General features: G+C 37.7%; 3 protein-coding genes across 4 annotated transcripts; 1 reads left to right on the top strand and 2 right to left on the bottom strand.

Annotated features, from left to right (window-relative positions):
* Positions 1–823: 823 nt before the first annotated feature.
* LOC113336132 (splicing factor-like protein 1) lies at positions 824–4,876 on the bottom strand. 2 transcript variants are annotated; one of them, XM_026582123.1, is made up of 2 exons: positions 2,510–4,876; positions 824–2,054 (listed from the first exon to the last, which is right to left on the bottom strand). In XM_026582123.1, exon 1 carries the CDS (start codon positions 4,763–4,765, stop codon positions 2,531–2,533), a length of 2,235 nt encoding a protein of 744 aa, XP_026437908.1. In that variant the 5' UTR covers positions 4,766–4,876; the 3' UTR covers positions 824–2,054; positions 2,510–2,530. The 2 variants fall into 2 exon arrangements, with proteins under 2 accessions (XP_026437908.1, XP_026437907.1); XM_026582122.1 differs by having other exon boundaries at positions 1,759–2,171.
* Positions 4,877–16,310: 11,434 nt separating this feature from the next.
* Positions 16,311–21,680, top strand: LOC113335845 (outer envelope protein 64, mitochondrial-like). The gene is made up of 13 exons (XM_026581869.1): positions 16,311–16,651; positions 16,806–16,958; positions 17,047–17,171; positions 17,635–17,760; positions 19,034–19,216; positions 19,342–19,486; positions 19,641–19,809; positions 19,911–20,045; positions 20,171–20,371; positions 20,584–20,711; positions 20,801–20,852; positions 20,962–21,031; positions 21,282–21,680. Exons 1-13 carry the CDS (start codon positions 16,413–16,415, stop codon positions 21,362–21,364), a joined length of 1,809 nt encoding a protein of 602 aa, XP_026437654.1. The 5' UTR covers positions 16,311–16,412; the 3' UTR covers positions 21,365–21,680.
* A 715-nt stretch (positions 21,681–22,395) lies between these two features.
* Positions 22,396–26,441, bottom strand: LOC113336091 (probable LRR receptor-like serine/threonine-protein kinase At5g10290). The gene is made up of 12 exons (XM_026582079.1): positions 26,257–26,441; positions 25,979–26,120; positions 25,324–25,456; positions 25,106–25,177; positions 24,863–25,006; positions 24,690–24,761; positions 24,456–24,521; positions 24,235–24,305; positions 24,010–24,150; positions 23,519–23,860; positions 23,017–23,411; positions 22,396–22,913 (listed from the first exon to the last, which is right to left on the bottom strand). Exons 2-12 carry the CDS (start codon positions 26,058–26,060, stop codon positions 22,596–22,598), a joined length of 1,836 nt encoding a protein of 611 aa, XP_026437864.1. The 5' UTR covers positions 26,061–26,120; positions 26,257–26,441; the 3' UTR covers positions 22,396–22,595.
* Positions 26,442–27,558: the final 1,117 nt, after the last annotated feature.

Consider the following 27,558-nt stretch of genomic DNA (forward strand, 5'->3'; position numbering starts at 1 on the left):
TTTTATAAACCGAAAAAGCCATAAATATATCCTTACAGAAGTGCAAATTTTATCAAGCAATTTAGTTTTGAAGCCGGGAGAAAAAAAAGTAAGGCTAACGAGCCTCTCCCGTCCCCAATTTTTTTTTTCACGAGTAAAAGTAAGCCTAACGTGGCCACACCAACAAGGGCCAACATTTTCTGTCGCGAATTTTGCACTAGCACTACTCGCACATTTCACATCTATCAAGCCGTTACTTAGATTTTATAAACCGAAAAAGCCATAAATATATCCTTACAGAAGTGCAAATTTTATCAAGCAATTTAGTTTTGAAGCCGGGAGAAAAAAAAGTAAGGCTAACGAGCCTCTCCCGTCCCCAATTTTTTTTTCACGAGTAAAAGTAAGCCTAACGTGGCCACACCAACAAGGGCCAACATTTTCTGTCGCGAATTTTGCACTAGCACTACTCGCACATTTCACATCTATCAAGCCGTTACTTAGATTTTATAAACCGAAAAAGCCATAAATATATCCTTACAGAAGTGCAAATTTTATCAAGCAATTTAATTTTGAAGTCTGGAGGAAAAAAAAAAGGCTAACGAGCCTCTCCCGTCCCCAATTTTTTTTTCACGAGTAAAAGTAAGCCTAACGTGGCCACACCGACAAGGACCAACATTTTCTGTCGCGAATTTTGCACTAGCACTACTCGCACATTTCACATCTATCAAGCCATTACTTAGATTTTATAAACCGAAAAAGCCATAAATATATCCTTACAGAAGTGCAAATTTTATCAAACAATTTAGTTTTGAAGCCCGGAGAAATTTGCATTTCACTTCTTCAATGCCGTTAATTGGATTTTATAAAGTGAAAAGCCACAAAAATATCCTCACCCAGGCGGTTTATCAAGCAGTTTAGTCAAATTGACATAACATGATTTTCGCAAGAGAAGTTTTTGCTTTTTTCTTGATCTCTAGAAGTGTGTACATATCTTATTTTATTTTACTAGACCAAAGCGAGCAAGTTGAGGTAGAAAGATCAAATCATTGCTGGCAACAAGCACTTTTCTCCATTAGCACCACAGGCATTGTAACCCGCACCAGTACCTGAAATCAACCAACGAACTCCAGCATAACCTGGGTAATCTCCTGTCCCACAAATTTAAGAAAAACAGAGGAAACTTCTCCAGTTACTTCATCTGCTCCTTGGTAATACCCAGGATTGGTTTCTTTTCCAGCAGGATTTTACAACCATCCCTTCAACACAACATCATTGTTTGCCATTGTTTGCTGCAACTAATTGTGAACCCTGTAGTTCGGGGCATTTGAGTCTCCATCCCAGGATTCCGACACAAATGCATGCAAAGTTCTCTTTGAGGTAAAAATATGATGACCAATAAGTACCAACTACTTGAACAGAACCCATTAACAGTAACATCATGCTAGTCTATTACTCTTGGAACCCATTACTCTGTTCACCCCTTCATGCCTTGCCTCTTAGAGATTTACCCAATGAGAATTTCTCATCAAAGATTTATCTCCCTAATTTCAAAACCAGAGATGTGGGTTTCTTTTAAGAAGTTGGAAGAAGAAAGTATTTCTGTTTTCTTCTACCAAAACCCACAACACCTAACTCTGTCACTGGCCAAAAACAACAAAAAGATTTAAAAAAAGTTTACTACTAATTTACAAGACTTAAAACTAGATTCATAGGGTCAATTACTAGAGCTACAGAAGCCCATCCATCGCCCTGCCACAAATAACTAAAGAACCTCATCAGACTACCAACATTATTAAATAGGAAATATAGGCTAGAATTAGACGAAAAGAGTTCTCTGCACGTACCCCACACTAACAGCTGATTTAGTAGCTAATACAGAACCAGAGCTATTAAGCCAATAAGATCAAAGATAAATATTAACCAAGAAAATTAAGTAAAAACCCATCTCAAAAACAAAAAACACCAAATCATCAGCAATTAGTCTCCCATATTCATAAAAGGAATAAAGCAAAGAAACTGTTAGCATCATAGGGCCTTCAGGGGGAAGCAGCAGTAAAACTTTGCCCAGCGAGACTCTGCATTTTTCATAATAGCACAACAAAGTTAATGACGTGAGTCTGAAACTTCAACCAAGTTGTGTCATAGCAATAGGTAAGAAAGCAGGTTCACAACAGCTCCAAATAATCTCACGCCTGCCAGAAAAGTACAATGATAGCAAGAAGAGTCAAAAGAGTGATATATGAGAAACAGTAATGCTCATGGTCGAGAACTAGAAGCTATTCAAAAAAGAATGAACTCCAGACAGCATCATGCAGGACTCTGCGATTTAATTTGTAGCTGACAGTGTCTCTGCTAAAACCAATCAAAGAATTCAATTGCCAGCAACACGTTAAAGCACTAATCATTAGCTAGAAACAAGTTATACGAACCCTAGTTGCTCCCTTGGTCATCTATCATTAGGATTAGCAAATAAATGCATGAAAAAGTAAGATCCATTAAAAAATGCAAAGGTAGAATTGGAATTGCTTACGATCTCAAGATCTGAACCGCTTCATTTCAGATCCCCCATGAACTTCTCATACTCAGCCTCAACACCAGAAGATGTCTGCTCGGCAGATGAAACAGGTGGAGGCGCTGGTGGATTTGAGGCCCAAGGAACAGCAGCCATGTTTTGTGAGTGGTCACCCATTGAATGTGATACAGGAGGAGGAGGAGGAGGTACAGCATAATAAGATGGGTAATTTGGTGGGGGGTATGAGGGATTTGGAGGCATTCCATACATATTAGAAGGTGGGGGTTGAGTATTTTGGGATTGAACACCAGGGGGGAAGCTCTGTTGCCCATCACTAGGAGGTGCACCAGGAGGCGTGGTTTGGTGTGTTGGAGGATATGGTGAACCATAAGGTGGCATAGACTGACCTTGCACGGGATTGTACATATTTGCACCAGGAGGGGGTGGGGCATAGGGAGCATACGGAGGAGGTGGCCCCCAAGGAACTGGTGCCGCCATGTAGCCACTATGGGGTGGATTCGGAAGAGGTCCACCAGATGTGAATTGCTGAGAAGCATATCCTCCCATAGCCTGATCTTGACCAGGGTAAGTAGGCATCTTGTGAGCTGGAGGTCCAGATGGCACCGCAGGCGGAGGAGGTTTACCTGCAACCCTAACAGCAATCACTCTCCCCTCGAGAGGGTAGCCATTCATACTAGCAATAGCTTGATTCGCCTGTGCAACATCAGAATACTTCACAAAACCATAACCTTTGCTTACATTTGTCGCCCGATCCTTGATAACTTTAGCCATCACAATATCGCCAAAGGGTTGGAACAGACGAATTAACGAATCATCATCAAGATTTGGTGGCAAATACCCAATGTACAAATTTGTGTCATCATAATCCTTCCCGGTCTTGGCCCCATTTGTCATTAAACCTGGTTGTGTTGCAGACCCAATACCCCCTCCTCCGGAGTTGTTACCACTTTGCCATGGAGGAACACTGCCTGAACTATTAGACCCAGCCCCGAGAAGAGCCACTGCTGAATTTGGCTTGGTCATTGATTCAGGACCGCTACCACCTAATTCCGCCAGGAAATTTTGGTATTCATCATCCATTTTCTTTCCAGTAGTGCCCTTCATGGGACAATCAATGGTAGGATGACCTCCATCTCCACAAATTTTACAAAGAACATCACTCTTAAAAGTTGAGGTACGAGCAGGACAAGCATACTGACGATGACCAGGTTCACCACACAACCTACAATACTCTTCATCCCTTATGGTTCCATTCAAAGCAGCAAGTTCTCTCAACTGCTGCCTCTTATGCTCATTAAGCACCTCATCAACTGGCTGCAACAACTTCTCCACCATCCCTGCAGCAGCCTCAAGTGCATCCTGAGTCTCGGCTTCAACCAACACATGTAAATCTTCATTCTCAGCAGGATCCGGTTTCAAATCACGTTTCTGCTGTAACCTTCCTTCTTTAATCGAACCCTTGCCGCGGATAACAATCTTTGCACCAGTCTCCTTTTCCATTCTCTTCTGTGTATTTCCCCTTGGACCAATGATAAGACCAATAAAATTGTACCCTGGATACTCCTTCATAGGTATATACAACTTCTTCTGAAGCTTTGGAGGACGATAATCAGCTGGAGGCTTAAACGCAGGGTTTCGTTTAATCAATTGACTGATAATATCAGACCGTTCTTTCGTCAATCGCTCCCGATTACGGTATTCTCTAGTATTAATTCTAACACCCATGTTATCATAAATAGGTTCAGGTGACGGTGAACGAGCACCTTCAGGACGGTCATCTAATGGTAATCCAGATGATAATAATCTACTAATTTCTAACAATCGTATATTAAGACCTTGAACTTCTGGATCAAGATCCATAGTACCTGTAAATTCCTTCATGAAATCTGGAAGTTGAATTACTGGTTTTGGATCATCATCTGCCCAACGGGATTTCCTCTTTCGAGTTCCAGAATCAGCGTTTTCAGATTCAGTCGGTGGATCCCATCTACTCCGACGTTTCCTTCTACTGTTTGTTTCTTCTTCACCACCACCACCGCCGCCTCCTGAACCATCTTTCTCATTCGCACCACCGCTACTACCACCGCCGTTTTGAGATACCAATTGATTCTGTTGTTGCTCTTCTTCTCGATTTGCTGTTTCGGGATCTGTAGCTAGGGTTTCTGGAGGAGGAGCTAGGGTTTCTGAATCAGGATGATGATGATCTAATTGATTTGGGGGAGCAGAAGATGAAATTAGGGTTTCGGAATCCATGGTCTGGTTTACTCAGAAGATTTTGATTTGGGGGAAGTGAAAAGGCTAAAGCCTCTTATTATAAATACGACTAGAAATCCGCTCCGTCTTTACGGTCGAGATAAGTACAAGTAGCCCAACCCTGACTCTATCTATATATACTACCACTTTATGACTAAAGGCTGCTGATGCCGCCTGCCAAGATATACTTTATAACCCTCAGTTTTTTTTTTTTTTTTAATGTAAACAAGAATTATATTAATCAAGAAATACAGTAGAACACGTTTAAAATAGCTCTAAGATGCCGCCTGCCAAGTACCCTCAGTTGTGTTGGTTTAGGAAACATAGCTCTAAACAAACCGCTATCAAGCAATGTCATATCACAAAAAGAAGGAAATGGTGAATCGGTTGTTGTGGAATGGTGGATCCCATCCGAATGTCATGAGACATGTTGAAACAAATATTTTATATGGAGTCGGTTTTTACGTTGTTTGATCAAAGTAGTTAGTTTAGAATTTTCCTTTCGGAAGCATGACACAGCTAAGAGGTAGCACCAGGGTAGGTGTTTTTCTTCTTTATAATCTAGCAATAAGCAATCATTACAGTGCCAATTTTTCCTCTTCTAATGATCGGTTAAGTTATGGTTGATGGGAATTATATATCTATAATGTTGGTGAGTCATGGCTTAACGCTTGTAATGATGTTTTCATCTTATGTGACAATCTAGTTTTGGTTCAAAATATATTTTCTGTTTGACCTTCAATGGAATCAAAGAGTAATTTTTCTTAATCAATGATTCAATGAACGAACTAGAATGATAAAACTCAATTCGGTAGATATGTAAACAAAGATAATTGACTGAACAAGCAAATCTAAGTGAATTTATATGAGATGGTAATTTTTCTAATTCATGTTTTTGTGAATGAACTCAAATGACTAAAACCACATGTTTCTGTGATGAACGTATGTAGTATACCAAGATAAGAAGACTGATAGTCACTCTACACGCTAAGAGCGCAGCCTATTTCATAAGTTCTTATTCATTATCTTATCAATACAACTTCACTTCAATAAATAAGGAAGGAAAAACCCTAATTCTAAGCCTAAAAAATTCAAAGTTGATTAACCCTAACTGAATTAAAATGACTAATTAATGCAAAACTTAAATCCTAAGTTACTGAATAGCCTAACATCCATCCCACCAGAGCTTGTTGACAACGGCTACCTTCTGGGACATGACAATACCCCCTGGTTGAGATCAGGGTTTCCCTCAAAGCTGAAATTCTGGGAAGTATGCTTCAACATTTTCTACATCCTCCCTAGTAGCATCATTTGGTGTAGTATTTGACCATTGAATAAGAACTTGAGAGACTGAAGTACCTCGACTGTTAGCTGTCGAAATCCAAGGAAGCTACAAGCAGAAAGACCATCTCTCCTTCATCATCGACTAGCGGAAGGGCGGTCATTGTTGTAGCAAAAGCACCTATATTTTTCTTCAATTGTGACACATGAAAGACTGGGTGGATCTTAGACTGAGAAGGTAGATGACAGCTTGTATGCCACTTGGCCTATCTTACCCAAAATAGTGAATGGTCCATAGTAGTGAGCTGAGAGTTACGCCTTATTGCCATGGATGACTATCCATAAGATTGTAACTTTATGTGAATTGAATCTTCAAATGTCCTATCAGTTGTTGTCTTATCCGCATATATCTTCATTTGTTCTTGTCCTTGTTGAGAGATTCCTTTAAGATGTTTATCATAACATCTCTATGCTGCAAATACTCCTCAACAACTACAAATGAGGTTGTGGCTTCAGCAGGGAAGGCTAAATGTGGAGGAGAACACATGTACAAGGCATTGAATAGTGTGATGGTTGGTGTTATACCACCATTCTTCTAGAGGGATCCAGCTGCACCACTGCTTTGGTTTGTGGCCTGTCATGCACCTCAAATAACTTTCCAAACATGCATTTACCTTTTCCATTTATCCATCTATCTGAGGGTGGTAAGCAGTGTTGGGATGCAGTTTAGTGTCTAAGGTTCTGAAAATATCTTGCCAAAATCTACTGGTAAAAACCTTGTCTCTGAATTGAGGCTGGTAACCCATGGAGTTTGAAGATGTTGCTTAGGAACTCCTGAGCCACAGTGATTGCATTAAAAGGATGTGCAAGAGCTATGATGTGGGCATATTTGGTGAATCTATCCACCACCACTAAGATAACATCCTCCTTGGTAGATTTAGGAAGACCTTCTATGAAATCCATGGAGATGTGATTCCAAGCTTGGGATGGAATAGGCAGCGGTTATAGCAAGCCAGTTGGGTGTGTATGCTCCCCTTTATTTCTTTGGCAGTTATCACCGTGAGTCACAAAGACTAGAGTGTCTTGTTTGAGTTATTTTCCAGTAAAAAAAAAGGCTTAGCTCTCTTGTAACTGACCTGTATAACTGAGTGTCCTCTAGTGGCAGATGAGTAAACATATCTCATGATAAGTTGTCTTATATCATTAGAAGTACCCACATAAATTCTTTCCTTGTACCTTAATATACCATCAATGTAAGTGTAGTGTGTAACAGAAGTATCTATCACCAACAGTTGAGGAATGATGTGGGATGCCCAATTAGTATCTTGTTCATAGCTCTGTATGATGTCTTCATCCAAACTATGAGATGATGTAGTGGTAGCATTGGAGGTAGAAGGAGTATCATCTACATGGAGTCTGGAAATAGCATCAGCTGTCTTGTTCTCTAACCCCTTCTTATGGTTTATGATGTAATTGAAACCCAAAAGCTTCATCAGCTACCTTTGTTGCAGAATTGTAGTTATCTTCTGATTCATGAAGTATTTAATGCTTTGTTAATCATTATTGATAATAAAGTGGTGTCCAGTCAAGTAATGTTTCCATTAGCTAGATCTTCAAATCTCCCACAAATAGCATCAAAAAAAACATAGGCCAAGGGATAAAATCTTTACCAGTATATGAAAGTCCAAGTACCAAGAATATGTTTTAGCTTCTAAGTACATAGATGCAAACTCAGTTTTTGCGCCTCCTCCACTTTGTTGATCTGAAAAAAAACCTCTTACATTTACTTATGCAGCTCCTTGGTAGGTCACCAGTGAATCTAGGAAAATCCAACTAAGGGGTTTTCAAGTGATGATTAGAGTGAATACCAGGATGTGAGATATTATGTGATTGATATGTTTGTCCTGAAGGTGGTGATAGTGTTGAAATGAAGGAAGGAGAGGGGATCTGGATAAGATATATATAAGAGTATAAAACTAGTTCAGTTTTCTTCAGATATAGAAACAAGTTTGGTTAACATTTCACCATGTGCCTTAGCCTCAGAAGCACGAACTAAAGAATCACGGGTGTGATTATCTGCCAGATTTTTCAGTAGATTATTCAGTTCACGTGTAGTAGCATCAACATCTTTAATCGTTGGATCGTCGGTCCTTTCATAATAAAAACCCATTTGTGATACCAATTGTGATGAACATAGATAGTACACAAAGAAAAAAAAAATATTGATAGTGACTCTACACTCCAATAGTGCAGCCTATTTCATGAGTTCTTATTCATTGTCTTATCAATACAACTTTACTTCGATAAATAAGGAAGGAGAAACCCTAATTCTAACTCTCTGGCAACGAGTGGACTTATACGTGGGAAGATCAAAAGCATACAAAATTCAAAAATGACTAACCCTAATTGATTTAAGTGAAAAACTTAAATCCTAAGCTACTGAATAGCCTAACAGCCATCCTACGTACCAGAGCTTGTTGATAAGGACTTCCCTCCGGGATATGACAATTTCTTTTTCTGTGAGTGAATCGAACAAGAAAATCCAAGTTTTGATCTTCATCATATTCATCATCGTTAATTATTGTCCTGATTAGAATTTCCTACGTTGATGTTATTCCAACTTTTGGGATTAACAATTGTGATTCTCCATTCAGGTAAAAAACAAACAATTATAAATGAAACGAAGGGTTTTTGTTTATGAATTTTTTATTCAAAACTAAAATACTCGTTTCTCTTGCTTATGCCACAGCCAATGGAAAATTAAATGGGATATCTAATCAAGGTTAACCTTTGATTTCAAGGGTAACTCAATTTACACTAGGCTGAAACTTCTGTTAACTAACATCCATAGTGGTTGTCATTTTTTCCTACCTTGATTTTTTAAGTTATGTTTTTCAGCTAAGAAAAACACTACCAAAGTTCTTGCTCTAAGTCATTTTTAAGTCATTTTTTTCATTCTTTCGGCGGAAATTTTAAATTTGTACGTGAAAATTGGTATTTTCTTAAAGAGATTTATAAGCATATTAATAACATGCGTGAGGTTGTGCATGTTCTATGGTGTAATTTTTAGTATGTTAATGTTTAATTCTTGTGGGACGCATGTTACAGATCATATGGATAAATCGTGGACAGGAGGATTTGCCAGAGTTCTCTTACGGGAGATAACTAAAATAATAAAATACTTTCGTTTTCTAGTTTTAGGATACTCAAAATCTCTAGGAAGTTTAACTTCACGATGAAATATACAAGCAAGGGAAATGTAGGATTAATAAGTTAAAATTCGACCTTTTTAATAACCCTTTATTTTTTTACCTCTTCTATCTAGGTCCTTGTGACTCTCATCGGTATCGTTGTCACGATTCTTACTACTTTACTAAAGATATATATCTCCCCAAATCTTCTATGATATTTCTCCCTCTCTACCTTCATCTTCACATTTCCCTTGATTTTCATTCCTATCTCCTTATTTCCTTTCGAATCTTCTTGTCTCCCAGCTTATATCACATTGTCCTCTTTGTTTTATGCTGATTTATTATCCCCTCTCATTATGAATTCATCGTAACACTCAAATCATGATGATTTAATGTGAGTGCATACTGTAAATGGCTATTGATAATGTTTCATATTGTGAGAAAAAGAACTTGTTGGCGCTATATAAACATACTTGTATGTTTTACCAAGGTCAATCTGAATTCTGCAGTCTGTAGAGGTTCACAAACCTGTTCTGCAAACGCTTTATATCTGAGTTCCAAAATTAGGTAGGTTTGCAAACCATTACCAACTGACCTTCGTGAACTGCAAACACCTTTGTGGCCCGAATTTCTTGAACAACCGAGGTTTGCAAACCCTTTTGACCTGACTTCGCGAACTTTCTGAGGTTTGCAAACCTATCCAGTTTCAGATTAGCGTAAGTAAACAAACTATGACCCTTTTAAGACAAATTTGTCTGAATTCTATACAATATTAGACTTTGCTACAATTCTCATAGAAACTTTATATAAAAAAATTATTTACAAATTCACTTTATGGTTGTGGATTAATTATTAGTCTTGAGTTTTGGTGAACATCATCATGTGTTTTTTAGTTCAAAGGCTATTGAGCCACTATGAACCATCATTGTGCACGGTTCTTGAATTCTTGACCATAATGCATATTCTTATGTGTAATTTAAAAGCATATTTCTTACATGCTTACACGAATTCCTAATAAGAATTTCATCTGAATTTTAATTTGAGAACGTGTTTGCTTGGATCTCAAGCTATCTTAGATTGAATCCAAAGCTTTCAAGAGCCTGGAAAATCTATCAATAGGGAGACTCTTGTGACTGGATTTCTAAATCCGTAGCACTTGTGTAATAGTTGCTAAGATAGAGTCGTCCTTTATAACCTAAGTTCTACATAGAATATAACCTAGGTTCTTCATAGAAGTGTATTATAGGTTACGACTTTGAAGAATTCACTTACAGATTCATGAACCCAGTACTATCGTTTACCTGATAGTTTTTTAATCTGGATCTTTTTCTTATCGAGATAAAAGACAAACACAATCTAACATACAGTTCAAAATTTTTTGAAACTTATTGCTATCAATTGTGTTAGAGCAATGCTCGATTGATCCCTCGATCAAGCATGTTGTTAATGTTAGTTGATCAAAATCATACCTTGATTTCAAATCTCAGACTAGATTAGAATTTGGTAGTTGAGTATCAGACATCACCCTTGAAGACTGAAGATCAACGACGACATTTGAATTTTTTTTGTATCAGGTATGTGAAGACTGGACCGTTCTATTTTACTTAGTATCTTACCATTCTATCTTCTTAAGACGATGTTGGTATGACTTCTAGTAGATTTACAAATAAGAAATTTCGAGTCAAGCTTGTCTTGTAAAAAATAAATATGATTTTGCAAAGATGTCGTATGAATTAATTTATGGATCAAATGAAAATGGCCCATGGAAATGATTTTACCACGTGGGAATGTTTCAAACATCGTAAGAGATAAATATTGAACTGTCTAATATTTCTACTCAGGGTAGGTTGCCGAACTAATTCGCAAACCATAGATATATGTGTTTCAGAAATCCAGGAAGGTTGGCAAACCAGTTCGCAAACTGTAAGTTCAAATGGGAACAGTTCACGAATCGTTGTGAACTGATTATTAATGTTTGGTATTATAAGCCATTTAATTCTCGTGTAATACCTTCATCAACCTACCAAAATTTCTTGTAATCCCCACAATATTTCAAGCATAATTCTTCAATCTTGTTACTGCACACCTCTCTTGCACTCATCACAACTTCAGTTATTTAATTCCACGCACAAAGCACATGGATTACTAGGAGTTACGTGTTGATAAATCTGAATTAAAAACATAAATATTAAACATTCAACAACTGTATAAGAGACACCTTGAAAAAAATATCGATAAATTCTTAAAGCCTTATGCAACGGGTGTGCATCATATTACAATATTTTACTGGTTCCATATAACTATTTTGAAAGCAAATCAAGTTTTGCAACTATTTTCGTTTTCTTTTGGTGACCGATTCCCATGTCGGTTTCTCTTTTTTATTTCAGTTGTATTTATTGGTCTAAATTACCCTCCTTAAATACCTTACTTTGAATGAATCTTCCTTTTGACCGATAAAAAAAAACGAAGTTCTGTAAACAAAACTAGTGACAAAACACCTAGGTGACCAACTTTGTGGTACAAAAAATCCAGCCATATTATTTGGGACACATAAAAACCATATCATTTAAAATTGACATAAAAACTCCATTTCAAATTAAAATATTTAAATTTAGATTTTATTAATTTTTATAATTTCAATCCTACCCTTTAGCATATATATCCTTATCGATCCTTCTTCTCCTCTCGTTTAATAGTTTCATTTCTTTTTTCTTCCCCCTACCACCACCAGAAACTCCTCCGATCGCAGCACCACCACTAAGCCACTGTCACTTCCAGATCTGCCACGATCCCCTCTGCCTCTTCCTGTCCTCCCTCGCCAACACTTCTGTTTCTTTTTTTCCTACTACGATTTCAGATCGCCACCAGCATCATCTCCGCCGCCACCAAACCACATATGACATCAACAACACCTCCATCTCTTCCTTCCCCACCATCATCACTGGAAGCACCTCATCTTTCTACTCTGAAAGCAACACCAATATTCGCGGATATACACAGAAGAACTTCAATTATTCCATTGATTATAAAAACAAAATTCGGAATTAGGTTTTTTTTTTGAAATGGTCAGAGAGCTTTAGGTTTGATTAATAATGGTGAATTTGATGATGATGATGATGATGATGGTGAAGATGATGATGAAAGTGAGGTGGATATTGGTGAGGATTCGTTGAATCAGTTTGGTGATGATGAAACTATTCAGGTAATTTTTGGTTTTATTAGATCTTTGTTTATCGAAATTTAGTTCAATTTTAAGAAAATTTTAATGTTGAATTGTGAGTTTTTGTTTATTTTTTTTCTTTTTAATTGCAAAATCTATGAGTATAAATTGATGAATTGAAGGTTTGATGTTGAAATAATTTGGGGGAAATTGAGAATAGACCGTCCTTAGAATTATAATTCAAGGATACTAGTCAATATAAGTGAATTGTGGAGATTAACATCTCCAATGATACCTGGTGGTGCTGGAAATTGGCCTAATATATGAAATGTAATCAGTTTCTTATTAATTTTTAGTTTGAAAAATGAATTGAATTTAAATTGGGTTTTTGTAGGTAAAAAAAATGAATTTTTATACAAGAAAAAGTGGTTTGTTGTAAATGTTATTGTTGATGAACTCACCGTTCCTGAAAATCTTAACTCGAAGATAAAATGGTTGTTTTTGTCTTGTCAAGGTGATGTGAAAGGTGTCGAGGAATTGTTGAAGGAAGGGACGGATGTGAATAGTATTGATTTGGATGGAAGGACTGCGCTGCATATTGCTGCTTGTGACGGGCATGTGGATGTTGTTAAGATGTTGTTGAGTCGGAAAGCCAATATCGATGCTTGTGATCGGTGGGGGAGTATGGTTAGTTTTCGCCATGCTTCTTATTGCATTTGTGGAATTTTCATCTTATAGTTGTGTGCTTATGTTTGTGAATTTGGATAATTTGTGAATTGTGTTGAAAATTCCTGCAACAGATTTTTTTAGAAGCGCAGTTGAAACCACGGTTAATTGAATGTTTTACGGCATGATTAGGATTTTACGATTAATTAATTTTGTAGAGTTGTGGTCCATAATGCTTACGAAGAAGATATTATGCCTATCAAACAAAAAAATACCATGAATGAACAAAGGTAGGAGAAACTTGATCATGTTTGTGGGTGTAAAATGCCTTAGAATAGGTGTCATGCTTTAAGATTTCAATTTGGATGCAATTAAGTTTATGTTGGGATTTTGGACTTCGTGGTTTGTATAGCGGTGGTTTTCATCGTTTTCTGCGTGGTTAAACTGGTCTTTACTTGACAAAGATGATGTTACCAGTGTTTAATTCTACCTGTGGGACAATAAATGTCTTGTGCTGGCGAAGTATGTGCAGTGGTCATGTGAGCATGTACTCTGATGCCCTACCCTGACATCCTTACATGTCTTGTTTTGGCCCTACCCTGCAACTGAACTGAAAGTAGGATTGCAACTTTGGGCACTAAACCCCAATTGTAGATTTAACTGAAATGGTTAATAGTCTCACATGATGCTATGTTCTGACCGACAACTTGGAAAATTATTCATCCTCACCAAACCAGTCATAAATACTCCCTGATGGAGCTTCACAGACCGGGGTCTTATTTTTTCTTTGCTATGCAAGTTTATTGACCGAACCCTGGCACAATGAATCCTGACATTTCATATATTTTTTTAATGAAGGTGATGCCTGCTATAGTCAGACTCATGAAAGATAAAGCAACATTAGTTACCCTAACATATTTTCCTGATTCGAACAGTAGTACTCGGGTTGTCGCCATCTGTCGTACTGCTTTCTTAAGCATATATTAGTATTTGGGTAGCGCCACTGTCGTATAATTCCCATAACCGCATAGGTGTTCATTTTTATTTGCATGTCTTTATCATCTTTTGATTAGTTTTTCAATGGACATGGCATGCCATGTCAATCATGACATTTCAATGACGTCTTTTTATCAATGGACATGTATATACCTCCAGTAATTTTTCTTGTAGTTGAATAGACATTTTGCACGAAACCAATTATGGTTTCATCTTATTTATGATGAAAACAATTTTGTTTTCATCTAATTTTTGCTAATTTTTGTCGACGAAACCAATTTGTTGGTGATATAATAATATTTTTTTTATTGAAACCAGTTTTGGTTTCATCTAATATGTGTTTTTTTTCTTCAGATTTTATGTTGACGAAACCAATTTTTGTTGGTGAACTAGAAGGACATATTCTAGAGATATTTCTTTACCTGGTGAGCTGGAAATACAGTCAGTTATGAAGATCCGTCTCATGTCTTTTGGACAAAATTACTGAATAGGAAAACCCCAAGGTGAAGATATTTTCCTGCTGCATCCTCACCTTAGAGGATCCGTAAACGAGTTCAATATTTCCAAGGCTCATTGGAAAATGAGAATTTTGACAGTGATGATGTCACGAAGAAGAGAAGGAAGGTTCTCACCGGTACCATTGTTGCGGGAGAATCTGAAACTCCAGATTTTGATTGCTCCATAAAAGTTGACGGTGGTGACAGGTTTCATCTTATTTGTGTTTTTTTATGATGAAACCAAATTTTGGTTTCACCTGATTTTTTTCCTAGTTTATTCGGCCTGACTTGGAAGTCGGCGTGTTTGGTTTCATCACTGAAATTTGTATAGGTGAAACGACAATATGCGAAAAAATGATGAAATCAATTTCGGTTTCATCTATTTTTGGTGAAACCACTTTTGGTTTCATCATTTTTCTGTTTGGTTTCATCATTTTTTTCTTATTTTCTTGAATATTGATCAATGAAATTCATTTTTTGTGGCGGCGGCTGGTTGGTGGTGTTGCTCGGCGACGATGGTGGTCGTTGGTGGCGGTGGTGGTTAGCATTAACGATGGTAGCGCGGTGGTGGTGGGCGGCGGCGACGGTGGGCGGCGGCGGAGGTGGTATTGCTGTTGAAGCGCAGAAACCAATTATGGTTTCATCTTATTTATGATGAAACCAAAATCGGTTTCATCGTATTTCAACAATGAATTTCTATCCATAAAGATGTATAATACCTCTTAAAAAATTTCTTGCAGGTGATTTCTCACGAAACCAAGATGAAACCAAAATCGGTTTTCATCGTATTTATGATGAAACCAAAATCGGTTTCATCGTATTTATGATGAAACCAAAATTGGTTTCATCGTATTTTTGGGAGGTGGTGGTGGTGGGCGGTCGTGGTGCTGGTTTTGGTCGGCGGTGGTCGACAGTGGTGGTGTTGGATGGTAGGGTGGCTGGTATTGGTGGTGCAATTACGTAGTATCGTGGTGGTGGTGGTGGTGGTGGTCGGAGGTGGTGGCGGTGGCGGTGGTGGTCGACAATGGTGGTGCTGGATGGTAGGGTGGCTGGCAGTGGTGGTGCAATTGCGTAGTATCGGTGGCGGCGACGGGCGGCGGCGCGGTGGTGGTCGGTGGTGGTGGCGGCGGTGGCAGGCGGCGGTCAGTGGTGGCGGCGGCAGGCGGGGTGGTGGTCGGTGGTGGCGGCGGCGGTCAGTGGTGGCGGCGGCGGAGCGGTGGTGGTGGTGGTCGGTGGGACGGTAGTGGTTTGTGGCGGCGGCGAAGGTGGTGGTCGGAGTTGGCGGCGGTGGTCGGTGGCGGCGGTGGTGGAAGGTGGCGTTGGCGGTGGTCGGAGGTGGTCGAAAGTGGTGGCGGTGGTTATCGGTGGCGGCGGTGCTTATTGGTGGTTGTTTATTTCTTGTTGGGGCTGACAATATAATAAGAATTAAAGTGTGGTTGATTTTTGTTTTTGTTGTGGTGATTTAAATTAGAAGGGTAATATAGACAGTTTATATTAAATGGGGTTTTTGTGAACAATTTGTTTTGTTGGAGTTTTTGTATATGGACAGTGACACCTTTGGAGTTATAACTCGCGGACCGTTCCGTAAATTGACTATAAAAGATGGGTTACAAAGTGTTTCGGATTAAAGGAAACCCGTATCTGTTCAAGGCCCAGCCTTTCTCAGAGTCGGAACACAACGCACATCCGCGTAACTTAGCACTGCCCCCGTAAGTTCTCTTCTTTCCCAAGTTTTTTTTCATTAAAAATGAAATTATTTTGATTCCTTCTCTGTGAAAGTAAAACCCGGAGACAACCAAAACCAAAAACCCTTTCAAAAACCCTAGAATTCGTTCAAACTGGAGAAATCAAAATCAATGATTATAAAAAATGCACTATCAAATACAAGTACTAAAACATGGATTGTAATAGGTATAGGAGTTGCAGGTATTTTGATCTATAGTGAAACCAGAAGAAGAAGAAATAATCAAAAAGCAGTGATCAAAGAAGATTTCGGTGCTTTTGTACATCGTTTTGAGATTCTTCCTTTTCCTCAACCGCCTCCACCTGCAGCTCGTTTGCCGCTTTCTGGACTTACTTTTGCCGTCAATGACAAGTAATCTCTCTCCCTCTCTCTTTCTCTGTGTCTCTTTTGATTTTTCTAAGAGAAACCCTTTGTTGATTTTTGATTTCAGTGTAGAAATCACTGATCAAAATTGTAACTTGGTCAGATTTAGGTATTCAATTTTTGAGAATTTTGATTTTTGCAGTTTTGATATAAAGGAGTATGTGAGTGGATTTGGGAATCCAGATTGGGAAAAAACCCATGATCCAGCTGCAAAATCAGCTCTTGTTGTTACTTGGATGCTTAAGAATGGAGCTACTTTTGTTGGGAAAACTGTCATGGATGAATTGGCATTTGGGTAAATTTCTTTGTTTTAATTGGACATTTTTACCCTTCTTTGTGTTGAATTGGGAGTAGTTAAGTTGAGTATTTGAGTTGCATTGCAGAATTACAGGAGAGAATTTGCATTATGGTACACCTACAAACCCATTAACTCCATCTCATATTCCTGGTGGATCATCAAGCGGCTCGGCTGTGGCTGTTGCAGCTAAACTTGTCGACTTTGCTATTGGTATGTCATTCTGGTTAGCTTCAGTTTCTATTTTTGTATAACGTCTTGGTATAACGAGGTAGTTAATAATACTATCAGTGTATCATGACGAGATTTAGATTCTTTGATACGGAGACAACTTTATCGTGTGTGATCACTTGGGCAACCAACAAGCCCAGACAATGCCGGGAGCTTCCCAGATATTCTGGATTAAGCTTGAATGCACTCTTAGTTATGAACATTCATACAGAATCCAACAACTACTGAAACGATTTATTACCATAGAACAGTATTTATAAGCTGATGTTCATTTGGGGGCAAGAAACCTCCTATAGGGGATGGACTGTTTTTCATTCTGGTTAATGCACATACAAACAACGTCGGCTAACTATCTAATTTTTGATTTGAGTCTTACTATGTCGCGCATATTGCTTTTTTCTATGCAAGTTCGTTGATCATTTACAGGTCTCTTCTTTGTTTGTAGGTACTGATACCTTGGGATGTGTGAGAACCCCAGCATCATTCTGTGGGATTCTAGGATTCCGACCTTCACATGGGGCTGTCTCTTCTGTTGGAGTTCTTCCAAATGCACAAAGTTTAGATACCATTGGTGAGTAATGTTGCACTAATTGTACCAATTTGGTTAAATGAATTGTCATATTTACCTTTATGAGTCTTCTTTGTAACAAAATCTGAAAGTAGTATTAGGTTTTGGATGGCGATGCACTTGGTAGGTATCAGTCAACACCTTCTTGACTTGTCATATTTGAAAACTACGGAAATCTTTTCTTATGTGAAGGATTGCTATAGGATCTCTTTCGATTGTATATGCGTGATTGTTAAAAATCAAAATCTGATCACAGTTTTACCTGCTGTTCGTTTGGATACATCTGTTTTTGTCTGTTTTGTTTTTCTTCTTTTGATTTCTCTCTTTTGAATTAAATCTTCTCATGTTTGGAGTGTAGTGGAGTTGTTACAAGGTAACCACCTAAATAAGGTATCAATCAATAAATAACGGAAATACATTATACCATCCAAATTCTAAATAAGCAGCAGATCGGTTGCAGTAGTAGGTTGTGGTCGAATCATTCAGCTTGATAGCTTCAGTATAGTAGTTCACAGCTTTGTTCCATTGCTTTCCCTTGAATGCTGCATTGCCCTGCTGAGTGATTAGAGATTTAAAGAGACTCTTTAAGGATAGATCGGATCAAGTGAATAATCCCTTCCAAAATAAGTTTTGCAAAAATAAGCAGCCAGATGAACAGCTTCTTTAAGGTGTTCTCAAAATGGTCACAAAACGAATCTAGTAAAATTTAAATGACCTAAATGTACTTCAGAAAATAGACACATCTTGACCAGTAGGTAGATTTCTGAGGTACTCAAGCAGACATGGTACCTTTTCTTTCAAAAGTTCTGAAGTATCCATATCTCCGTCTGTGTCTGGTAGTGGTGCAGAATTTGAGGCAATGATAAGCTTGCTCTTGTAGAGATGGATACATATCCAAAAAACTTATGTGCTCCATGAGACGCTATCAATGAAACTGACACAGGACAACCATCATGCATCCCTAGTGGGATAGTCACCTTCCATATCCAAAAAAACTTGCTCTTGTAGAGATGAATACATATCCAAAAAACTTATGTGCTCCATGAGACGCTATCAATGAAACTGACACAGGACAACCATCATGCATCCCTAGTGGGATAGTCACCTTCCACATCCCATAGGATCTATTTCAGTTGTATATGTGTGATTGTTAAAAATCAAAATCTGATTACAGTTTTACTTGCTGTATGTTTGGATACATCTGTTTTTGTCTGTTCTTTTTCTTTTGATTTCTCTCTTTTAAGCAACATATTTTTTTTTTTCCAATAATGTTCAGGGTGGTTTGCTCGTGATCCATCGATTTTACACCGGGTTGGCCAAATTTTACTCCGGCTGTCACCTGGAGGGCTTAAAAAGGCCAAGCGTCTGATTTTTGCTGAAGATTGTTTTCAGCTTTCTAAGGTTCCTAAGCATAAATCAGTACAAGTTGTTAAGAAGTCAACCGAAAACCTTTCTGGATGTAAGTAACCAACTCTAATTTCAGTATGGTAGTTCTCTTTAGATATGCTACTCATAGTTTGCTAGTGAAACTTCCTGCTTTACCTGACACATTAGTTGGGCTTGATGAATCTTTGACTTTTGTAGATCTACCACCAAAGAATGTAAATATTGGTCAATATATAGCTTCAAATGTATCAAGCTTAAAAGGATTTTACGAGCCCTCTGCAAACTTGCAACATGGAACTTCAACTTTGAAGGCTTTGTCTAGTGTCATGGTACTTCTGCAGAGGTACATTAAATAATGTTATAATGATCCTTGGTTCTATATTCTTGTTGTCACCACTAAGCTTTTTGATATGCATGTTATTGCCTTCTTTATTAATGTTTTGTGACGTGTCAGCCCTCTAGTTGTTTGCTAACGTTGATGTTTATCACTTTTTTAGATATGAATTCAAAACAAATCATGAAGAATGGATCGAGACAGCTAAGCCCAAGTTAGGGCCTGAAATTTCTGCTCGTGTACTTGAAGCAGCTAAAGCCACCCATGAGAACATTAAAACCTTTTACAAGGTCAAGACTGAACTACGATCTGCACTCCAGAGTCTTCTACAGGTACTTCTAAATACTACTCTTTATTCTGGTGATGCTTGACGGCATTATTACCCCAATTTCTTAACCTCCTTTATTGATTTTGGTTTATTCTTTGTCTGCAGGATGATGGAATACTAGTAATTCCTACAATATCAGATTTATCGTTAAAACTTAATGCAAAGAAGAAACTGTGCACTGAGTTCCAAGATAGAGCTTTTGCACTATTGAGCATTGCAGGGATGTCTGGTTGTTGCCAGGTATCATGTTCCCTTGTTAACCTTAGAGTGGATTCTTCGCTATTTCTCGAACTACCACAGAATACATGGATTTGAGCTTGTAACCTTACGAAGCAGAAAGCTTAATTTTTACCTGGATATGGCAGGTGACTATCCCTCTAGGGATGCATGATGGTTGTCCTGTGTCAGTTTCATTAGTAGCGTCTCATGGAGCAGATAAATTTCTTCTTGATACTGTTTTGGATATGTATTCATCTCTACAAGAGCAAGTGACCATTGCCTCAAATTCTTCACCACTACCAGACACCGACGGAGATATGGATACTTCAGAACTCTTGAAAGAAAAGGTTAGCATGGCTGCTTGAGTACCTCATAAAATCTACCTACTGGTCAAGATTTGTCTATTTTCTAAGTACAGTTTGGTTGTTTAAATTTTACTAGATTCGTTTTGTGACCAATTTCCGAACACTGTTTTCTGCATTCTTATTTTGGAAGGGATTATTCACTTGATCCAAATTATCCTTTTGTGAGTCACTCTAAATCTATAATCACTCTGCAGGGCAATGCTGCATTCAAGGGAAAGCAATGGAACAAAGCTGTGAACTACTATACTGAAGCTATCAAGCTGAATGATTCAACCGCAACCTACTACTGCAACCGATCTGCTGCTTATTTGGAATTAGGATGGTATAATGTATTTCCGTTATTTATTTACTGATACCTTAATTAGGTGGTTACTTTCCATAACTAAAAACCACTTATTTCACTTTCTGCAGCTACCAAGAAGCTGATGCAGATTGTACAAAAGCAATATCAATTGATAAAAAGGTAAATGCAACCTCACAATTGCTCTCTCATTTGAATTCGTAAAAAATGAATAGTACTCAAGTTGACCATGATTCAACACAAGTCTAACTATAGCATTTTCTTTGAACAGAATGTGAAAGCATATTTAAGACGAGGAACTGCAAAAGAAATGCTATTCTGCTATAAAGAAGCCGCGGAAGGTAGAATACCTGTTTTTTTAGTGAAGTAACCATGTCTTTGTGTCTGGGATGTTACAATTGGTTCAACTCATTATGGGTTCAATGCTTTTCTGGACATTTATGAGCAAGTTTTCCCGGATCTCACAAGACATTGAGACTTCTACGTGCTAGTTTTCGAAGTTTGTCAGTTAGGAATAGTCTTTTAATGAATTTGGGGTTCACCCTTGTTGTTTGTTATTGCTCTCCTCAACTTTAAACTCTCTTCTTGCAGATTTCAAGCATGCTCTCGTCCTTGAACCACAGAACAAGGTTGCAAAAGTCGCAGAGAAAAGACTCAGAAAATTATCAGGATGATTTCATTTTGCAGATGATGTATATAGTCGAGAGAACTTTTAGGTACCAAATCCAGCTCAGTCTAGAAAATTTTGTGTTAACTACCTGCAATTTCTGATGCTTGGCCAAACAGGTGATTTTGTTTGTGTTTTGAATCTGTAATTACATGAACCCTACTTTACACTTTCATGGGCGAGGAAGATTAGTCAATAACAGCTCTTGATTCAAGAATTCCCAAAATCTGTATGGTACCATGCTGTATTTAGTTAACAATGAGTCGGTTATTTTGCAATTTTATCAGTTAAATATACAGGGTTTTTTGGTGCTCAGTACACAATTATTGGCATGCAATTAAATAGTGAGATAGTCTTTGCAAATTAAAATTCAAGTACCAGAAACTATGACTTGATACTACCTTTGTTACATTAGAAATTGTTACTGTTACTTGGATTTAGGTAGTTATTGTTGTTACTTCTAAAACATATCATGGTACTTAATTGTACATGATCTTGATAACATTGGATTGGATGTGATCCAATCACTGCTCTATGCAGTCATACATTTTGATTTTGCTACAAAATCAATTTGGCCCATTGTTGAGGCTTGGTCCTCTTGGAATTCTGAAATGGTGTTTGTTAGGATAAGATTGTTCAAGAATTGGGAGAGACACTATGAACTTGATATTGTATGATGAATTTGAAAAACTTCCGTAATGTTTCTGATTCTCAAAATCAGTATTATCAATATATTGTATTAGGTTCGCCTCTTTTCCGGGAAAAATAAATAAATACTACCTTCGTTTCAGGAAAAGTGATATTTTCACCTTTTCAATCACATCTCCTGGAACAGACCCTTTAATGTTTCAATCGCTAGAGTAATTATTGGGAAGATGTAGTTATCTGCCCTGATTGCAGAGGTGGAGCAAGACATGGAATGTAAGTTTTGGCAATTCTAACAGCTAAATTCGCATAAAAATGTGCAGCCTTTCCCAATATCAGATAGAGACTCCAGGGACGACTGCTGAAAACTCTGAAACACTTTACTTTCACATATTTGTGAAATTGCAATTTCTTCAATTGCAAATCGGAATTCATCAGTTTAAATTGAAACTTTGAAAACTTCTTTTCCTCTTTAGATATATTACAAAGAATTGTAATTTTGGACACCCGCAGACGTAAATCACAGCACTAGAGAACAAATAGAATCGAAAATATCAATTAAAACAAAGAATTTGAAGTAAAATGTTCTCCAGTCATCTTCCACCAGATAATTCAATTGCATGCTGGTCCTGCGTCGTTGAATATTCTCCCCAGTCACATCTTTGACGCAATCGCTCAACCTCTTCTCTGCGGGTAACTGCATCCTGTTGCCACTCTTCCCATTTCTCAGCCAGTCCTTCACCTTCCAACATTCGTACAACTTCTGACATTGTCGGGCGATCCTCTGAAGATGACTGTGTGCACAGTAGTGCAACTTGAATCATTATTTCTACCTCTGCATTGTCAAAATTCCCATTTAAGTTGGGATCTACAATGGCATCTAACTTTTTCTCACTTTCCAACTTCTTCACCTACAGACACAACAGCATTCATCATTAGTTCAACTGAGACAGAAAAGATACAGAAGAATATGCACAGACAGAAAATCAGTTGTTTCCAGTTCAGTAATTTTACATGGTCAAGCAATAAGACCTCGTCATCTTCTGTCAATCGTGAGAAGTCAATTGCGCGTTGCCCTGTGATAAGTTCCAAAAGCATCATACCATAACCGAAAACATCAGTCCTCTCCGAGGATCTTCCAGTCGACAGATATTCTGGAGCAATATGGCCCATAGTACCACGGACTTGTGTTGTCACATTAGTGCTTCTAACATCCACTAATTTCGCCAGACCGAAGTCCCCAACAACAGCTTCAAAATCTTCGTCTAATAATACATTTGCAGCCTTCACATCACGATGGATGATCTTGGGGTTGCAATGCTCATGTAGATACTCTAGTCCACGAGCCGTTCCTACAGCCACTCGTTTTCTCTTGGGCCAGTCTAATCCTGGTTCCCCAGGTTTCGCCTCTGCAGTAGTGTTAAAGAACAAATTTAGATCCAAATTCGCTAACAAGAGACGCACAACCTGAGCATAAGAGGGGAAATAAAAACCACTGCAAAAAAAAATTGCTTACCTCTCAAGCGATAAGCAACACTAAGATTTTGCATAAAAGGATAAACCAAAAGTCGTTCAGATGGAGTCGTACAAAACCCAATCAACCGTAAGAGATTTCTGTGAACTGCTACGCTTATCATCTCAACTTCACGTAAAAAAGCTTGCTCCCCACCAGGACTTTGGTAATCAGTCAGTCGTTTTACAGCAATTTTTGTGTTATCTGCAAGCACCCCTTTGTACACCTTTCCAAAACCTCCCTGTCCAAGCACATTTTTCTCGCTGAAGCTATCAGTAGCCAGTTGTAGTTCTCGCCATGCAAACTGTTTCAACTGCCCAAATGCAATTCTTCGATCAACTTCACCTGCATATTTAGTAATTGCTGTCAGGGCTACTAGTCTAAGTCAAGCAGTTAGAGCATATGCAAATGAAAAATCCAAAAAGTAATACTGGACGCCAAATCAGACGACATATCAAGCAATGGTCATGTTGTTTATTAACGAGGAGGCTTACCTGCAACATCTACAAAAACTTCACGTCCATGGCCTTTACTTCTACTCTTCCAGAGGAAAAATATAACAATTCCAAAAACAAGTATCACAACTCCTCCTATGATTCCCAATATGAGTCCAAGCTTTGAATTATGGGAAACACCTGCAAACAAGGAAAGAAAGGATGATTTCATGGCAACTAAAATAAGGTTAAACGAAAATACAACAGTTAATTAATGGAACTTACCTGAATCATCGCTAGCGGATGCACATGGACGGGGAAAACCTCTGCCACAATTCAAGTTGTTCCCGGTAAAACTGCATCAACAAATCAAACCAGATCCTCGATAAGACGGCTACACAAGAACCAGAATGGCATAAACATTCCAAGACAAAACAGAAAGAAACAATGTGATATGCTTATTGATTATTCCCTACATATTATATCATATGAAATAGTGTTCATACTTGCGTTGGGGAACTAGAAACAAACGGTCAGGTATTTGACCACTTAGACCGTTGGAAGCCAGCTGCCTGCCAAGTAAAATTGCAATGCCTAAGTTAAAATTCGGTAATGTGACAAGACTGTCCAAATAGAATAAAATCAATATAAGCGCAAAAATGTTTCCATGTAGTTCTTCACTTAAGTGGAAACCAGTACCATCTCTTATTATAGAAAGAAAAATAAAATTGTTCACCTACAGATTTGTCAAGCTCGGAAGATCTGCAATTGAATCAGGAATCTTTCCAGTGAGATTGTTTTGACTCAATAACCTATGGCCATGACAAAATAATCAAAACGTTGACATGCAAAAGCATTTAATGTCTCGAATACAAACTAAAAAGAACCAACCAATGCAGGTAGTACTGCTCACAAGAATTTGAGGTTCTTCAGATTTCCAAGGGAAGATGGTATTTCTCCAGTCAAACGGTTATTTTCCAAATCCAACTTTGTGAGGCTTGATAAGTTTCCAAACTCACTAGGGATATCTCCACTTATGTCGTTGCCTTGCAATATACTGCATCAAATGAAATGTGCATATAATTAGTATTGACTAATAATCTCAATTAATCAAAAGGAAATAAGAAACAAATCCTGTTATCTCTTCCAGACTTACAGATCTTTTAAAGTTGTTAGAGATCCAATTTCAGGCGACAACTCCCCAGAGAGTTGCATAGATGGTAGATTTCTGCAATAAAAAGTTGAAATACAATAAAACAGTATTCAGTAGTCAGTTCATTACAATTACTTCACCTTAAACACTAGAAAGGTTAGATATATTAACAGTATAAAATTCAAAAAGAAGGGGTAAATTGCATTAAACAGATAACTCACAAAGAGGTGACTTTATTAGTCGGGTCACAATTAACATTGGACCAAGTGCAGGGATTAACTTGATCCCTATTCCAATTTACAAGCTGAGAAGAAGGCACATTCAATGATTTTTTCAATGCATACAACGCATCCCCTGAAACATCAGTGTTTGGTTATCCAAGCATACCATTAATCTAAGTTCAAATAGAAAATTCCAAACACTCAAATTATAAATGACTTCTTATGAAATTTAAATCGAAATTCCATCCTCAGTGATACATAAAACGTAGAAAGTATCACAAGTATACATATACGGAACGTAGTGCCCATATATCTACTCTCTCGTAGCAAATTCGTTTACCAACTCCAATTGATCTATCATATAAGAAGTCACGTATTGCAGCTGCAACATAGTGAATACATAATACTTGACAGCGGCTGCTCTCGATTATTTAGGCAATTGGTGAATTCTCCACTTTCCGTCGATCATATGTCATCCATTGTCTCAAATCAAGCTCTTAGTTGCATATTCAGATACCCGAGGCGGTTTTCAATTCAACACTCAAGAATTTCATCTTGGAAAGCAAAATTACAAACACTAGAAGTTCATTTCATAGTTACTGATAGTAATTTCACATGAAGAGGGTTGGCATAATTGAACTGAATCGAAGCATACCTTGATAATCAGATTTGACTGAGCAAACCAATGAAGCCAATAATACTCCAAGAATCACATAAACTACTCTCATCTTCATCATCACTTGTTTGAAAACTCAATCATGGAAAACCCATGTTTCTATTAATCTTAATTGTCATCCCTGTCAAAGAAAATCAAACTTTATGAACAAAAATTGAAAACCCTTGATACAGACTATGAACTCTACCAAGAAAATCCAAATTAAAAAAAAGGAAAAAAAAACCCAACAAAAGAAGAGTTGAAGAAGAAGAATTAACCTAAAGTAAAAAACAATTGAAAATGATGCTGATGTGAGAATTAGGGCTGAGAAATTTGTGAAGAAGAAGAAAGAAAGAATGGAATATGAAAAGCAAGAATGTTTTTTAGTTATCAAGCAGAGGAAACAGTTATTTTTCTTACAGATAGATAAGAAACATGATTATTATGATGAGTGCAGTCAAATAGTCAAAAGTCAGACCAGACAAAGGCATTTTTATTACTCCCTCCGTCCCCATTATATAAGTGGAGGAGTGAGTTTCTCTTAGAATAAGATTTTTTTTTTGATTTCCTACATTTCCATCCTCTTTCCTGTTTTATCTTTTGTACAATTTCCAACACTAAAAACATTAACTTAATTGTGGTGATAACTACTTATAATAAATAAGGGTAATATATGGAAAAACCTATCTTGGAATTGAAAGTCTGCCTATTTAATGGGACTACAAATTTTTATAACTCCGTCTTTATAATAGGGACGGAGGGAGTATTTATTTTTTTTGGAAAAGAAAAAAGGTGCATTAATTATGAACCCCTCAACCTCCTCCTGGCCTACATCTCTTAAATAACTGAATGGTGTAAACACAACAAGGGTCAAGACTCACGGCCATGAACGTAAGTCTCATTGGCCATGCATTTGGACGTGCTACACCTAATCTCTTAGAGTTTTTTTTTGGCACGCCATACAAATACAAACATGAAATTATAATTTGAAAATCCAATTACAAACTAGATATTTTTTCCCTAAAGGAACTTAGAAGAAATAAGATGAAATTCTACATCCGTTCCACTCAGAGTCCTCGGAAAACCCAAAACAGGAAAGTATCACCAAAAGGGTAAAATATGGCTGGAAAAATACAATTCATGTCCCTGAGATGGTGACGTACATGATTGCATGAACAATGTAGTAAGAATAATTTTTAGAGTGCACTAGTAGCGCGTTCCAAATATTAATAGGTCAACTAGATTTATGTTGGCGGGTCAACAATACTTTATTCGTGTGTCCAATAGAAGGGCACCCTTGATCTGGACAGTTAGCTGGACTCAATCAACTGGTCATAACATATTAACTGGACCCAACAACTGGTCATACAAGTTATGAACGATTTTTTGGGGACTATGATTTTTTTGGGGACCATGGTCCTATTAGGCCACCTACCCTACAATGTTAAGGGATGTCCTAAAATCAGATGAGATTACTAATTTGACCATTATCCTAATTAAATTAACCCTAACCTAATAACTACATCTAACTTAATCAAAAAGAAAAACCTAAATATAATCCTAATCTAACCTAGCCGCAC

The sequence above is a fragment of the Papaver somniferum genome, unplaced genomic scaffold, assembly GCF_003573695.1.
Source record: "Papaver somniferum cultivar HN1 unplaced genomic scaffold, ASM357369v1 unplaced-scaffold_150, whole genome shotgun sequence".
Classification (NCBI taxonomy): Eukaryota; Viridiplantae; Streptophyta; class Magnoliopsida; order Ranunculales; family Papaveraceae; genus Papaver; species Papaver somniferum.